This window comes from Acyrthosiphon pisum, unplaced genomic scaffold (assembly GCF_005508785.2).
Source record: "Acyrthosiphon pisum isolate AL4f unplaced genomic scaffold, pea_aphid_22Mar2018_4r6ur Scaffold_20799;HRSCAF=22169, whole genome shotgun sequence".
In the NCBI taxonomy this organism is placed as follows: Eukaryota; Metazoa; Arthropoda; class Insecta; order Hemiptera; family Aphididae; genus Acyrthosiphon; species Acyrthosiphon pisum.
The window spans coordinates 28,023-45,772 of NW_021770195.1; the positions used below are offsets into that span (position 1 = coordinate 28,023).

Sequence of the window (17,750 nt, forward strand, 5' to 3'; positions counted from 1 at the left end):
GTGAAGAAAGGAGAAATTAATTTATGTGATCTCACCTCTAAAAAAAGTATGTATTAAATAAAAACAATTTTAAGTTAAGATTAATTTACACAATAACTTTAAAAACCATAATATTTTCTTGTTAAAATATTTATTATTATTTATTATAATTATTTATTTATTAGTTATATTTATACCTATTTTATCATATAATAATACAATTAGGAAGGTACTTTACTATTAAATGCTACCTTATAAGTTATAATGGATTTTAAATCATTACTTTGATTAAAATAATGTTGCTTATTAAAAAATAGTTTTAGTAGCTTAGCTTATTTGAAGTTTAGGTAGGTCACCTACCTATGTACCTTTACCCAATCTATAGGTATTATCTATAGATAATGACAAAACTAAAGTTTATATTAATCAGAATTAAAATCACTTTATTTTTAAGTAATAATGACCTTCCCCAGTCTTTATAATTTCTAACAGTTTTAATTAGATCTTATAGTAATCAAAATATAAATTAGCAAATTATTTCGAGTTAAGAATTCGTAAAAATTTTTCTTTTTAAATCTAAGATTTGAAAATGTAATAGAAGATTATTTATAAGTTTGTCTACCTTTATCAAAAAAAAAAAATGTTTACAAGCAAATCAAATTAAACTTTTATGTATGTTTTAATTTCATACTTTACCATTTTTCCTTAATTTTTATTTTTTTTTCCGGGCGCTATGCTGCTATTGTAAATTATTGGGAATTTCGACCTCCCAAAAGTACTAACTAGATTCACTTTCCTATCGAACAAAATACTGAAGTTGAAAATCAAAGCATTATTTCAACTACTAATCGTGTACACAAGCACAAAAAAAAATTTAAAAATTAAAAACACGTCATTGTATAACAAATTCATTCATTGCTCCACTCAGAATCTAAAAAAATTAACAATATTTAAAATTTAAAAATGTTCATAGACATCCCTAAATGGCTAAATGTGTTAAAATATTTAATTTTTGAATTACAAAAAATAAGAAAATCGTTGTACATGAGAATTTGGTTATTTACCGGTGAATATTCAATGTCTAACTATATCTGATAATAATTAAAAACAACTAATAAAACTATAAATTTTATTATGAAAATAAATAGCTCAAAAAGACTGATACTCCACGTTAATATCTATTATAACCTCCATAGAAAATAATATTTATTGATGACATAATGTTGTCATAGTACATCCTCCATGTCATGGAGGTAAATACAAAATATTATAATTTTGGATTTTTAAATTATTTGGCTAAAAACTTCAGTAGCACAAGAACAATTAAATATATTTTATTGCGGTTTTCGGTACCTAACCTACTCGTTAACTTGTCTGTGTTAATCGGTATATGTGCGAAGAGTTAAGTTAATTGAATGATGTCACACGAAGTGTTAACTCGTCTTAATATATTACAAAGCATGGGTGGACTTCGGACAACACATTAACTATGCTTAGATCATATTATATTAAAATTAATGTAGTTGATGCAGTAAGATACAAAAAAAAAATTACTAAACGACAAGTTGAACAGATAAGTGAAAAATATTTTGTTGAAATTTTTATAGAAAAGTAAAGAATTATTTTTTTAGAATATTAAAAAAATAATGTTGTATTTGCCATAAACGTATGGGTTTTTTTTTATTTAAATTTTTTTCATTTTTTTTTTAAATATCTATATTGTCCGAAGTGAACCATTGTAATTTTAACATCTGTTTTTAATGAAATCTTATACCTACGTGTTTTATATATTTTTCATGGAGTCATTGTAACAGACGTGTATCTCGTCTTAAATTAAAATTCGTAATAGCAATCTGAAATTGTAAAAAAATGTTACATCAAGATTTTGTCAAAAAACTTCGTTAAATCGTTCGGACCATAATACATTTATTTTATTTAATTTTCGTTACATTATCGCGTTTCGTTGTACCTATCGCGAGTTGACTGAACCTTTCATATATAGATAATAAAAGAATGGATAGGCCATACTATCTTATCACACGTGCGTGAACGTTACAAGGGGTCTCATAATAAAATAATGATAAGACCCCTTGCTAGAGTGAGAAACACCGTATAAAAACTGGTCGTCTCTCATCTACATTCCAGCACGCAAACCCCTCGTATATTAGTATAGGAATGGCCTATCCATTATTTTATTATCTGTGGAACTGTGGTGGGCCACTGTCCACCACAACAGTTCCCCCCTGTCGGTCACACCACCGCGGTTGGCAACGCCGCCCGGCACCGCGGCGTCCGTAGTAAGTAGTTATTCTTTTCTATGGTCGTCTTTCTACCCGCAACTTGTCCAGTTCGCGCAATTAATTCCCCGACAAGTCGACCGCGCACTTTCGTAATCGGTCTCGGCTATGCGGTCCCGCTTTCCTCCTTCTGCCGCGCTGACCACGGGTCACGGCATCGCAGGAGAGCGCACGCGACCTGCTGCTACTGCCCGCCGACGTCTCGCGTCGCGTCGACTCACAACTCGGTGCTCACTCGAGTCTCTTCTCGCGTTGTGACCGGCCTTCGGCCTCTTTGCTGTGTTTCGTGGACATGAACAGTAAAATATATTATTTCATCCAATTCAATCCGTGTCGTTTTTACTATCTCGAGTAACGTTGGCCGCGGCGATCCGTGCAATTCGCCAAGGGATCCTTCCGCGCGCCACAGAACCTTTACAGAAATCAAGAGACTGACATGTTATCAGAACCACACCGCTGCGGAATGATGGCGTAGCCTTCATCGTTTTCTGTCGTTGCGCAACGGTATGAACCGCTAGAATTTAGAAACAGGGTTATCTCTGTTATCTATTTACACAAATCGCACTCTCGCTGTGCCGTATCGACGATTTAAGATGTCTATTAAAATATTGGATTTCGGTTCGTTAAATTATTTGTATTATATTGTCATTGTATTATAATAATATTATACTGAAACGGAACATGTATCTATTCGGAACACGGGTTATAGGTTTATGAATTTTTTGTAGAACTGGTCGGAGAATTCGGTTCCAGTCGACGTCTATCACTCGTAGCGAAACAGAGATGGACGACTCGGGGCCTTCCGACGGTCTAGACGTCCAGAATCGCAAGTCCGGACTGACTTTAGAGCCAATCATGATGTTAATGTGTCTCGGAATAAAAGCAAACCGTGAGTACTTATACGTGGTTTTTTGTCCTTGTGAGTTATGACTAGGGATGTTAATCGAATGCACGGTAAAGCCTTAAAAATATGAAGTCAACAATTACGTAATAAAAGTTAAAAGACATAACAAAAATCAGAAATGCTAAATGAAAGTTTCAAAATTGAAATCGTTATTACATAGTTTACACTCTGTTCTTTTCTGATTATTTCGAAAAATACTGTACAATTTTATGTTTGTCCCCCAAAATACCAACTAAATCCAATTTTCTACCAGAAACCTCACTTAAAGTTTAAAATCTAAACACTTACTATTCCAGAAGCTGATGCTTGATAACAAAAAAAACACACGTAAAATCAATACATTTATAATTCATTGGTCATTTCAACACTAAAATACTAGTTAAAAAATGCAATTAAAAATTAAATACTGGTGGAATTGCTCTGCAGTATAATTAGTTTATTTTGAGTGTACATTATCGTCATTGTAATTGATTACATTTGGCAAAAACAAATTACCTATATAAAGTAAAGCCAATACCACTAACATAGTATTTAGAATGTTGTAAAATATAATATATGTTTGTCTTTTAAATAACATATTATCATAATAATTAATTTAAGTATTTTAAATATTTCATTATGTATAAAAAACAATAATATACATAAGTAAATAGTTTCTAGCCCTTATTTTATGTTTAAATTACCAATTTTAATAGATTACATTTTGAAAAAAAAACAAATCACCTATATTTTTAAGAATTATAGTCAATACCACTGATGTATCATGTAGAATGTTATAAGTATAATATACGTTTGTCTTTTAAATAACATATTATCATAGTAATTAATTTAAGTATTTTAAATATTTCATCGTGTATAGAAAACAATAATATACATAGTAGTAGTAAATAGATTAATAAATAGATTAATATTTTGAATAAAAATTCTTATTTTATGTTCGAATAACAAATTTTATTTAATTGTGAATTTCAATTATTTATAAAAAAAATTGAACAAATTTATTTTTGCGTATTTCTAATATGTTTAGATTTCTTAAAGTATAACTTTATTTCCAAGTTATTAAAATAGAAAACCTTCGCTAAACTTATATTTTATTTTCAAGCTTTTGTGCAATTTTTCTTCATTTTTATAGTAAAAAGCTAAAAAATTCAAAAATCTCAAATGCTTATATACAATTAGAAGGAATACTTTAAACATTGTAAAAATAGTTAGGTATAACATTTATAATAATAAATAATAATAATAATAATAATATTTATGCAACTACAAAAGTTTCAAGTACCCAAATTAATATTTTTCAATTACAACTAAAGAACTAAATTCATAATTTTCTATTTCGTACTAAGTTGAACTAAAGCAAAAAAATAATTGACTTTTGTAATCGTGATTGGAAAATCAGAAATCACACCGCTGAACCGAGATATGAATTTGCTACCTATTCCTACTTTAATTTATACCACCTATGGCCTACATCTTATGAAACCTATAACCGCTATTGGTATAACATTTGACAAAAAAATAGCAATGTTTTATTGACTATTTTTTTTTCAATACGATATTAATTTAAAATTTTTCTATAACTTGTAGGTCTTGTTTTTATAATTTACCTTCTAATAGGTTATTTTTTTTTTTTGTTATTACCATTGTAATCTTAATTTTAAACATACATAGTATATTATGGTGCCTAACCTATAAGTAGACATCTAGCATATAGTAATTTTAAATGCATACTAATTGTACAACTTTTTTTCACTTACTATATATTTAATTAAAACAACTTAATTCAAAATTGCAAATTCCACATATTACCCAATTTTATATTTATAATATTGTGAATCACTTAAATAATTTAAAACTATTTAATAGTGAAAGACTATGAAATAGTTAAATATTTCAAATTTAAATTTCTTCTTCTTCGGGTTTTAAAGGCCATTACCGCAAATTACAAATTTGGTTCCACCTGTCTCTATCCTGAGCTACTGCTTCCATATCTTGTATTCCAAATTCTTCCAAAGTCTTTTTTACTTTGTCTATCCATCTTTGTTTTGGTCTGCCTAGTGGTCTTTTCCCAAGGGGTTTCCATTTTAATACCGCTTTCATTAGGCTATTTGACCTCCATATGTGGCCAGCCAATGCGATGCTTCTATATTGTAGCTACTATGTTCGTTTCTTTATATAGTTGTTTTAATTCTATGTTGCTTCTACTTTCATACTATTGTGTGATATTATTTCGTTTTGGCCCATATATTCTTCTTAATATTCGTCTTTCAAAGACTGCTATTTTGTCTTCATCTCCTTTGGTCGTTGGCCATATTTCACAAGCATATAATAGAACTGGTCTGATAATAACTTTGAATAGTGAAATTTTTGATTTAATTGATACTTGTTTTGATTTAAATATGCTCGTTAACCCATAAAAGCATTTGTTCGCTGCAGTAGTTCTTATATTAATTTCTTCGTGATTATTATATTTTTGCTATTTATTGTAACACCCAGATATTTAAAACTATGTACCCTTTCAAACTTAAAATTCTCAACTTCTATATATTCTCCATGATTTTCTCGTCCTGATATTACCATATATTTAGACTTTGATTCGTTGATATGTAATCCGATGTCTTTACTGTTTTTTATTAGTTTCTTAGTGCCCATTATTAGTTCTTTTTTATTTGATCCTAATATGATAATATCATCTGCATACACTAAAATTCCACATTTTCTAATGTTTTCTTCCAAGTTTAATCCATCATATTTGCTCTTCGTTGTCTTTACTACCGTTTCTAGTGCTATATTAAAGAGTACTGGGGATAATGCATCTCCCTGTCGGAGTTTAGTCTTAACTTCAAATTCATCTGACATATGTTGGTTGAATTTAATTTTACATCTCGTTTTATCAATGCAAAGTTTGATCATTTTCACTGTTTTGGACGGTATTCCGAAGGTTATGAGTGCATTCCATACCACTTCTCTATTGACTGAGTCATATGCTTGTTTATAGTCAACAAACAATAAATGTAAGTCCCTGTCGAATTCATAATGTTTCTCAACTAGTTTTTTAACCGTGAAAATGTTGTCCATGGTGGATTTTCCTCTCATAAAACCAAACTGGTAGTCCCCAATAATGTCTTTTGTATACGGCGTAATCCTATTTAATATGATACCTGATAATACTTTATACATTGTGTTCAACAATGATATTCCTCGGTAGTTTTGATAGCTCGAAACATCTCCCTTTTTATAGATTGGACAGATTATTAGCAATTGCCATTCTTTTAGTATTTCTTCTGTCTTCCATATTTCTCTGATTAATTTACCTATTTCATTTATCAATTCTTCTCCACCGTACTTAAAAAGTTCCGCGGCTTATCCATCTTCACCCGGTGATTTGTTGTTTTTCAATCTATTTATCACTGTATTAATTTCCTCGTCTGTTGGGTCCATGTTTTTGGGTTCTGCAGTATAGTACTCTATTTGTGGATGGAATTGTCGTGTATGCGGGTTGAGTAATTCATTGAAGTAATTCCCAAATTGTTTTGCAATTTCTTCTCTTTCTGTTACTATGTCTTGTAATTTAAATTTATATAATATTATGTTATATTTTAACAATACAATAATTATGAATATTGTTACAAACAATAAGGTAATATGTAAAAAACAACTTAGCTATTTCAATATGTCGTGACTGAAATCACTCCATTTTATATTTCTATTATTATGAACCACTATAAAAGGCATTTGTATAGCAGGTGATCTACCAATTTACTAGAAGTGATCCACCACAAGATTTAGGTACCTATAATAATATGTACATACCTATTAGGTTTAAAATATATTTCACCATTAATTATTAAGATATTTTAGATTCTGAGTGAAACGATGAATGTATTGATTTTACAATGATGTGTGTTAGATTCTGAGTGGAACGATGAATGTTTTGATTTTACAATGATGTGTGTGTTTTTTTTTTTGTGTCTGTCATCACCTTTTAGGACTTTTAATTTGACTCTTTTTGAGCTGTTTACGGACATTGTCAGTTTTCAATTTTTTTAGTTTTTTTTTCTATAAATATCAATAAAGTTTTATCTATTGGGCCAAAAAGTGTAAAAAATTAATTCAAGGCTCCTGATACATTGTTACAATAGCAGTTGAAAAATATTAAAAATACATAGGCACAATTATTTTTTATAAGCATTTGAAGTTGAAATTTTGACAAAATTTATCAAATTTAAAATTGAATAATTATTTTGTAGTGAAAAATTTATAAAATGTTCAACTTTTATATCTAAGGATTGAAAATTTAAAACAAGATTCCACGTAAATATTTAATTCTGTTGCCAAAAATTCTAAGAAATATATAAGAACAGTTTATTTTTATAGTCATTTTAAGTACAAATTTGGACGAAGTTACATATTAAAAACCTAGAATAACTATTTTAGTTATTTTGTTGTGATTTTATAATATTATTCTTGGGTATACTTGAAACTTCTAAAGTATACTATTATATATCTATGATAGTATCACAGTTTGTTGTTGATGTATAACACGTTATAAGTACCCAATAGATATTATGATATGATTAATTTGGAATTTATTATAGGTACCTATTATAGGTCAATTTTTTTTTAATACCATAGATAAGTTTATATTATATGTCTAATACATAGACTGATATACCGTCTCCGCTCAGAATCGTTTTTCTTATACAGTGATATTATATCATTGAATTCAAATTTAATACTGTCCATTATACAGTGACCCACTTCTAACCTACTGTACAGCAGAGCGACATCCACTTACTCACCTTTTTTTTAATTTAAAATGTATCAAATATTTTCAACACTGAAAATATTAGATAAAAAGGTTTTTAATTATATTGTTTATGTAGGTATTGTTTTTTATTTATAATGTATCAAACCTTTTCAAGACTGAAAATATTAAATAAAAAGGCTTTTAATTACATTGTTTTTAGTTCTGTTATTTATTTAAAATGTATTAAGCATTTTCAAGACTGAAAACATTTTAATATTATATAATAAAGTGTTTATTTATCAAATGATATAATGTTTTGTTTTCTTATTTAAAATATATTTATACAATTTTCAAGACTGAAAATGTAATAATATTATAAAAAGAGGTTTTTAACTATCATATTTTTATATCACGTCTTCTTTTTCTATTTAATTAAAAGTTTCTAATTAATTTAAGTTATTGTCTCAGTGTAACCCAACCCAAGTCTCACTGTGCCCCATCACTGGGGTACATTGAGACATATTGATTTTTTTTAGAAATGATTATACAAAAACAAATTTAAAAAACTACATAGAAAACAACATTATACTAAAATGTAAATTAGTTTAGGAACAAAACAAAACAAGAACTGTTTTTATATAATTAAAAATGAATGAGATATGTCAATTTGAAAATTTATTGTCTCATTGTGCCCCCCTCTCCCCTATGTTAGCATATAAATAATAAAAAAAAAAAACGATGTTAAAATATAATTATGTTTATTAAATAAAATGTATACATTCACAATTTTTATGAATTATTTATAAACCATTTCCTTATAGAAAATACTTTAAAGAATGTACATTGTTTAGGATTAAATTCCATATGAAAAATACAGCAGGGTAGAGTTTCGTCATCACATATCTGGTCCAAACGTGGGCATCCAAGATCTTCGATGTTGATGAGAGCGACGTGAGGTATAAATTCTGTATGAAGCTGTTTTTTCTGATCTCCTTTGACGTAAATACATGAGAACTTTAGAGAGTTCAATATTCTACTTAGTTCTTCATACTCGATATCACCATATTCTATAGTTAGTTTATGATAGTTATGTTCTAGCCACTTATTAGTTTTACGTGATTTATTGTCCTGCTTAGATTTAGAATTTTTAAAAATCCAGTGCTGGCTCGCCCATGTTTCTGTGTCGACTATAGATAATTCTTTAATAAAATATTTATTGTTTGCTCCAAGTACGCACTGCATGTCTGCGATAGCCGACGACATAATTTATTGTTTATTGAATGTATATAAAAATTATTGGAAATTTATAAAATATTTTATAACACATAAAAAATATTTTTAACACTAGCATAGGACTGGCAAACACGATGGTGTATATAGCTCGACTGAAATTATTTTTCAATACCGCATACCAAAATGTGAAAAATTAAGTTTTCGTAATATTTTTGCCTTCCATGATTACCAAACGTGAATTTAAATCTTAAATATATGTTCCATGATTCGGTAATGAATTTTCATCAAATAATCCGGTTATTCGATTTATTTCGGCTTTCAATTGAGCCACGTCAAGTCCTTGCATACCGATTGCTGTACTAGTTTCACTACAGTCATTAAATAGTTCCGACATACGATTTTCACAATTTAATAAAGACTTATTACTTGATTGAATATTATTTTCAAGCAATTGTATTTTTACATGAAGATTAACAATATTACTTTTTAAAGTTTCAATTTCTTTCTGTTGGAGTTTTACATCATTTAGAATCGATTTGTTACTTGACTGAATATCTGATATAATTCTTTTAGTATCACTCGCCTGAGAGCTACCGAACACGTTCATAGTTATAATACGACTGACACTATTTTTTAACATCACATGTATTTAAGTATCCAACTATTATGCGTATTATCAAATCCCAACCACTTGACGAACATTTGATTCTGTTTTTTACATATAATTTTTTCAATTAAATATTCGTTTGGAAAATTGGTCTTGTATATTTCTTCAGAGTAAAAACAACCAGCTATAGGTTTATCCATATAATCTTGTAATTGATAAGTAACGGGTAATGTTTTATTTATTTTGGTAATCTCAAATATTTCTGTAGACTAGTTTGGTAAATAACCTTTTGTAAATATGCCCTTTTGTGTACTTATACGAACATTATCACCAACTTTGAACTTAATTTTTACATTATTCATTTTACGTTGTTTCATTACCACCGAAGCGTGGTTGGAATCTGCTTGTATTGGTGTCATTCCTATAGTTCTATGGTATGAATTATTGTATTCGTCAAGTAACTTTGGTAACATTGAAACCCATTCGTGTGACCCCCCGGGCAGTGAACTCCTTATACATTTTCCATTTCAAAGTACGGTTGAACCTCTCTGCTATGCTCGCCTTTAGAATACTGAAAGTTGAATATTTGTGTATGCCATACTTGGTCATCAAAGCGTCGAAAGTGGTGTTATAAAATTCTTTTCCGTTATCGAGTTGTAAAAGTTTCGGTGAACGATCAAGTAATATTGTAGCCATCGCGCTAGTAACTTCTTTACCCGATTTACACTTTAACGGTTTAGCCCAAGAAACTTTCGTAAAAGCGTCAATCACAACCAGTATATATTTATAACCACCATTTATCTTTGAATATGGTATCATTTCAACCAAGTCAGCTTGCCATAAATCATTTTTTCCATAGACGATAACTCTACTCCTAGGGAAATTTTTCCTTGCTGGCTTGTGAAGTTCGTTAGCTATTTCCCGTTTAGACATCAGGAACTCGCTTTATTAGTCCGGCCTCATGTAATTCGTCAAAAATTGATATTATTTCGTTAGATACACTTGTATTGCCAGCTGCTTTTGACGCAAGAAGTAGACGTAATCGATCGACCAACTCGTTTGGATTGTCCCAATACACTAAGTTATTTTTCTGTAATTTCATAGACAGTCCATCGCCCGAGGGGAATAATTTACTAATAATTGTTGAATATTTAATACCACCCTTTTTTATTTTATTTCCAACTGTAGATAAATGTACCGAAGTTTGAATCAATATAGATTTATATACCTCTAAATCGCTATCAGTAAAAAAAAGTGGATTTTTTAAAAACAATAACTCATTAAGACCCGATGTTGATGGGTAAACAGTACCGTCAATAAGTATAGTGTTTTCAAATAATTTGTGATATGTCCGTTTGGAAGTTTTTTCGGGCCATATATTTTATCTAAGTCTGTAGACTGAAACCAATTTTCAATTTCTTGTTGATTGTAGTCCAAAATCGAGTTTTTCGATTTATTGTTAATATTTTCTTTGTTCAATCGTGGTTTATTTGATATTTTAGTTAAAGGATCGACAATTGGTTTTAAAGTCTGTGTCATTAATTGTTGAACATTATCCAAACTGGTTTTTAATGCGATATATTTACGTTTAATACTTTCCTTAGCTTTAACTAGCTCATCTAACACAGTAGTTGCTTCCGTCATGACTACGTTTTAAATGATAATATTTATTAGTTGTTTAATCTTATATAACTACATAAGTATCAAATCCAAAACGGTAACGTCGGTTATCACGATCGCTATCTTTACAAAAAACAACAAACGTAAACCTCTCACGGTTCCAACATGTTACACAGAAAAGTTTAAATTGTGTATATGACATATCACCCGAACAATGTTCGTTGTATACATGTCTTAAATTTGTTTCGTCCTGTTTGAATAATACTATTAAATTTGCATTATCACGTATCGGCTGTTTAGGGACTTTTGAGTAACTCTGGGCCAGATAAAATACATCTATTTTATTGTGACGACCTCGAGAAAAATATTCTCTAATTACGTGTTGCTGTTCACCGATAACATCGTCCATGATAAAAATTGAATTTGGTAAAACTTTTTCGGGTGAAATTACTTTATCATTCTCGAAAAAAGTAAAAATGTTAATACCATCAATTCCATCAATAATACGTTTTAATAATTTATATTTAGGTTGTTCCATCGTTTTGGAGTATATGTAAACGTTTTCAAATCGTAACCCATTTCCATCGACAAGTAGAAAATATATCAGATTCATTTTACCACAACCCGAACTCCCAAGTACCAATGACCTTATCGTATTTGGAAAAAGCTCTCCATGTCTCTGTTGAATTGTCTCGGGAGAATCAATATTATAAATGTGGAGTTTTTTCGCTTGCTCGATAAAGCGCATTTTCTTTAAAGTTTAAAGACAATTTTTCACTATAAATACAGATGTTATGTCTGTGAGAGCGTCACACGATGTCTCACGTTCGTAAGAGAAACAATAATAAGGGCTCTGGACTTATTAACTCTGTTATAAATCATCTACCCATGGAATTATATTTACCTGGTTATAGGTAAGTCACTACAATATATTATTACTAATAAATCCGTTTTAAATTTTATGAACGATTTTTTATAGATTTGCTGGTCCCGGAACCAAATTAAAACAAAGATTAGCACGAGGAGAACGCGGTATAAACAGTCTTGACGAGTTGGCCAGAGCGCACGATATTGCATACGAGGAATGTAATTCACTAACTGATCGTCATAGAGCAGACGAAGTATTAGAAAATCAGGCTTGGGAAGTGTTTAAATCTAAAAACACGGGTATCAAGGAAAAAGCGGCGTCTTGGCTAGTTACTACAGCCATGAAGGTCAAACGTAAGATCGGAGCTGGTTGCGGATTTAAACAAATGGTTCTGGCTGCTAAAAATGCCATCAAAAATAAAATGAACGAAAAAAATATATCAAAATTAGTAAGAACATGTCTGTCAGCTGCAAAAAAAACTAAAAATAAGAAATCTAAAAATAAGAAAACTAAAACACCAAGAATTATACCGATACCGAAAAAAGGTGGTGTTCTAATCACAAAATTGGATACATTTGAGCAACAAAACCTCGGAATTAGCGTTGAAATAAACGGTGTACCTAAATCAAACAATGAAAATTGTCTTGCCATCGTGCAAACAATTGTTAAGCAGCTTAATATTAACGCCACAGTCTCCGAAGCAACTAGAATTATACTACCGGATAACAGAATCCCGATAATAGTGGCGAAACTGGACACATTGGATATAAGAAGAGATCTAATTCGAGCAAACAAAACTAAAAAACTAAATGCGAATATGCTGTCCAGCAATTGGTCCACAGATAATAAAATATACATAAATGAACGTCTAACAAAAGAAAAAAGGATTCTTTATTCAAAAACAAGAGCTGCAGCGAAAGTCAGTAACTACAAGTTCGTATGGATCAGCAATGCGGACATTCTGGTCAGGAAAGACGAAAAATCAAAAATCACACGAATAAGGTTTAGTACAGATTTAAACAAACTATAAGCTACAATAAATTTTAAGAATTTTACTACGTTAATACAGTATACCTATTTATGTTTAACTTCTATACAAAAATTATTATCAAATTATATCTTACTACACACTCATTAAAATATTTTAATGTTAATTTCTTATCTATGGATTTCCATGGCTTCCATAACATCGGTTCACATCACATATATCCAAATTACATAATACCTACAGTATTTATTATCACTTATGGCCACTATTAACACAATTTATGATATAATTGATAAAGATAACACAAACACAACAATAAAATCTCTAGATGAAATTAACAAATTATATTCACCCAATTACTCTGGTATAAAAATACTCTTTCTAAATATTAGAAGTATTGAAAACCATTTTCCTGAACTAGAATGCCTTAACACCGCACTCAATCAAATAAATCATATAATTATTACTGCGGAATCATGGCTTGGGAAACATACCAATCAGAACACCATTTCATTAAATAACTACCAAAATATAATCTCAAATAACAATGTACGTAAATCTAATGGGTTAGTTTTATTCATTAGGAACGATATTATATCACACAACACAATAGAACTGGAAATACTAGATGCTAATTGTCTGTTTACAACCTTAACGTTCAACAAAATTAAATACGGAATATTATCAGTTTACAGATCCCCGAGTGGCAACATAATTAAATTTATTGATAATATAGATACAATAATAACTAACATAATTAACACCCATAACCATATCACACTAATATTAATAGGTGATATTAATATTAATTTACTGGACACTACAAACTCCACAACAATATATTTAGATTTATTAAATTCCTTTAATTTTACCCAATACATCAATTGCCCAACGAGACCCATTTCTAATAGTTGTATCGACCATATATTTATTAGAGACACGCACAAACATACTATTAAAACAACTGTCATAGACTCCCTTATTACAGATCACTATCCATTATTTCTACAACTAAACCACCCCTCTGCGAAAAAAATTATAAAAACTAATATTATACCTTATAAATATATAAATTACAATGAATTAAAATCGGCATTAAACAAAACTAATTGGAATAATATAAAAGCAACTACCTTTGCTAAAGATAAGATATCGCTACTTTCAACAACTATACAAAACTACTTAATTAAATGTACTCACTATGGTAAAAGGAAACATAACCAAGACAGTCAATGGATCACACCCGGTATCATCAAAGCAATCAAAATAAGGAATAAATTGCATACACTAACTAGGCGCCAACCTTTTAACCTTGTGTTAATAAATAAATATAAAACCTATAGAAATAAACTGACAGATATTATATTTAAGCAAAAACAAAATTTCTATGGTGATAAAATTAAAAGATATAGTAATAATCCCAAAAAAATATGGTCTACAATAAAAGAAATAACAAAACAAACCCTACAATCACATCAACTAAATTATAGCTTAAATATAAATAGCAATATCTACGAATCAAACGATGAACCACTACTAATTGCCAACACATTTAACGAACATTTTTCAACAATGGGCATCCATAATAATAATATTAAAAACCTGAACAAAAAAATTAGTCTTCCGTCAAATTCAGATACCAACCAGTCTCTCTATTTAAGAAAAATATCTGCATCTGAAATATGTAACATAATCGCTGGTATGAGAAACGATTCAGCTCCTGGAAAAGATGGAATATCAATTAACGTAATAAAACAAAACAAAGAAACATTATCTAATATCTTAGAACACATTTTTAATAAAATTATCCAAGAAAGTAAGATTCCAAATTCGTTTAAATGTGCCATTGTAACACCGATACACAAAGGCGGCGACAAAACTTCAATTAATAATTACAGGCCTATTAGCTTATTAAATATTTTTTCCAAAATTTTTGAAAGAGCCATCAAAACCAGACTTCTATCCTACTTAGAAGAAAATGCCATACTACCAAAATCTCAATTTGGATTTAGAGAAAGTATTGGAACCGAAGATGCTCTCTCACAGCTATCAATGGATATCTATTCAAACCTAAACAAAAAAAACAAAACACTAGGAATCTTCTTAGATCTGAGCAAAGCCTTCGATAGTATCTCTCATCAAACACTAATTAATATTTTAAAATCCATAGGTATAGTCAATAACCCCCTACTCCTACTAAAATCATACTTAACCAATAGAAAACAGCAAGTGAGAATATCAAACACACTAAGTAAGGAAATTACCATTTCTACTGGAGTTCCTCAAGGAACAGTTTTATCACCAATTCTATACCTAATCTATGTATCTTCTTTAGCAAACTTAAATCTATATGGCAAACTTTTTTCTTATGCAGATGATACGGCCATACTTATAACTGGAACTAATTGGGAAAATATCCATCACAATGCCGAAACAGACATGCACTTAATAAATACATGGTTCTTGAAACATAATCTACGAATAAATTATACTAAATCTAATTTCATAGCTTTTACGCAAGACAAAAGAACTCAACCTAATTTTAATGAAATAAAAATTCACGACCCAAATTGTAAAATAAATAATTGTTCATGTAACATCATCAATAAAACAGAACATACGAAATACTTAGGATTATTTATCGACCAACATCTAAAATGGGACACATACATAAATACCTTAATTATGAAATTACGAAAATTACAACACCTTTATATAAATGCAAGAAAATTTCTAAATATACAAACACTTCGTTTGATATACTTCTCAATGACACAATCAATCCTTCAATATGGCATAACTGCATGGGGTGGATTAGGTATCGTTGCTAGCAATAAAATACTGAGAGCCCAAAAAAGTATAATAAAAATAATACTAAAAAAACCTAAAACTTATCCTACTACACAACTATTCAAGGAATTTAACGTCTACACTGGGTCTTACATCTTAGGTTTTATATTGGTACTCCAATTTCACCAAAAAGAGGTTTATCCTCAGTGGTGTGTTGGGCCATATTACTCAATTTTTTTACCACAATTTTTGTACTGTAATCATATCATGGCCAATAAATAAATTATTATTATTATTATTATTATTTATGTTATATACAAAATCTTTTTAAAAAACTCGCGATTGTTATTCATATATAGATAGGTAACTTCAAGGTACTTTTTTATTATTATTTATTCATTTATTTTAATTAACTAATATTATCCACTTTAATCATTTCAATTATATTCTTTTAGAGACTTACGTCTATCAATACAAGGAAAAATCCTTATTGATAGACGTTGCAGTGTAATAATAAATATTAATCATGTACATATTATCTTCAAACTGCTAACATTGCTTATGGTGCAAAATGTGATAGATGTAATAGAAGTCCAAGTGGACTTTCAGTCACACATGAATTATGAATGGTTCTACATGAAACATATAATAAAATAGCTCCCTCATGTATAAATTTGATTATCCGTTGAAAACAATGTTAAAAAAATGAAAATAATACAGAATTACCTACCTACATGAATAACTCAAAAAGATTCAAAATTATAATATAATTTAATATTATCATGTTTATTAAATGTTTAGATGAATATTTTTAATAAAGTCATTCATTAACACTTTTCTAAGTTTGGTTTCACGTCCGTCTGTGATCAAATCTTGCACGCTCGATTTGAGGCACTTTTTGAAGATGAAAAATTCTGAAAATTGGTATAGACCTTGGTCTTGGATGACAATACAATAATCCGTTGTCATTTTGGGACATGGACCAAAAAAAAAAAAAAAGGATTGTCCCCACGACGTCGCCGTAATATCTCTCGCAGATATTGAACTTTCTCTCTTCCCCAAAAAAAAACCGCAACCTCCTACGAAGCAAGTATAGGCGTGTCCTATCCATTATTATAATATCTATGGTAACAACGGTAATTATTACCGAATAACATTATACCGGTATTCTGATATACCGAAAACACCGGATACCGATATTCTTTAAACACTACAGTTAGCAGTGAAAATAAGAGCAACAGACTGTTCGTAACTTCATGTTCTACCGATGTGGTTGATTAGATCAATCTGTCCGCTGCCAAAATGAAAAATAAATAAATTAAATTTCTTATCAAACTCCTTATCAATAAAAAGCAACATTTAAGAAAATCCCATTAAATCCTATCAAAAACTCAAAACCCAGAGTTTCCCCTTGACGGGGTACGTCGTAGTGGTCTCCCGGACCTAAATCAAGCAAAAAAAAAATTTCCAAAATGGGGGGAGGGGGTGCCCCCGTTCCCTAAAGCGGAAAACTGTAGTTTTCAACTTAAAGAGGCGTGCCCCCTTAGCCCGAGGTCTTTAACTTGAATTCCCGCCGATTTATACTTAACTCAAAACGTGGGAGGGTGGGGGCTTTGGTTCCCTTATGGTGGAAATTCATCTGGGGCCTAAAAAGCTGAGATCCCCTCGGTCCGGGGTCTCTTAGTCAAATACCCGCTAAGTTATGCTTGGTAAA

At 29.9% G+C, this 17,750-nt stretch overlaps 1 protein-coding gene across 1 annotated transcript; it reads right to left on the minus strand.

The window, feature by feature from the left end:
• Nucleotides 1-10,223: 10,223 nt before the first annotated feature.
• On the minus strand, nt 10,224-10,703 carry LOC115034715. Its single transcript, XM_029492090.1, has one exon. The coding sequence runs from the start codon at nt 10,701-10,703 to the stop codon at nt 10,224-10,226; it is 480 nt and encodes a 159-aa protein (XP_029347950.1).
• Nucleotides 10,704-17,750: the final 7,047 nt, after the last annotated feature.

What these genes read in the sequence shown, in the direction of transcription:
- LOC115034715 (XM_029492090.1), bottom strand. Translation starts at nt 10,703, where the DNA reads ATGTCTAAACGGGAAATAGCTAACGAACTTCACAAGCCAGCAAGGAAA.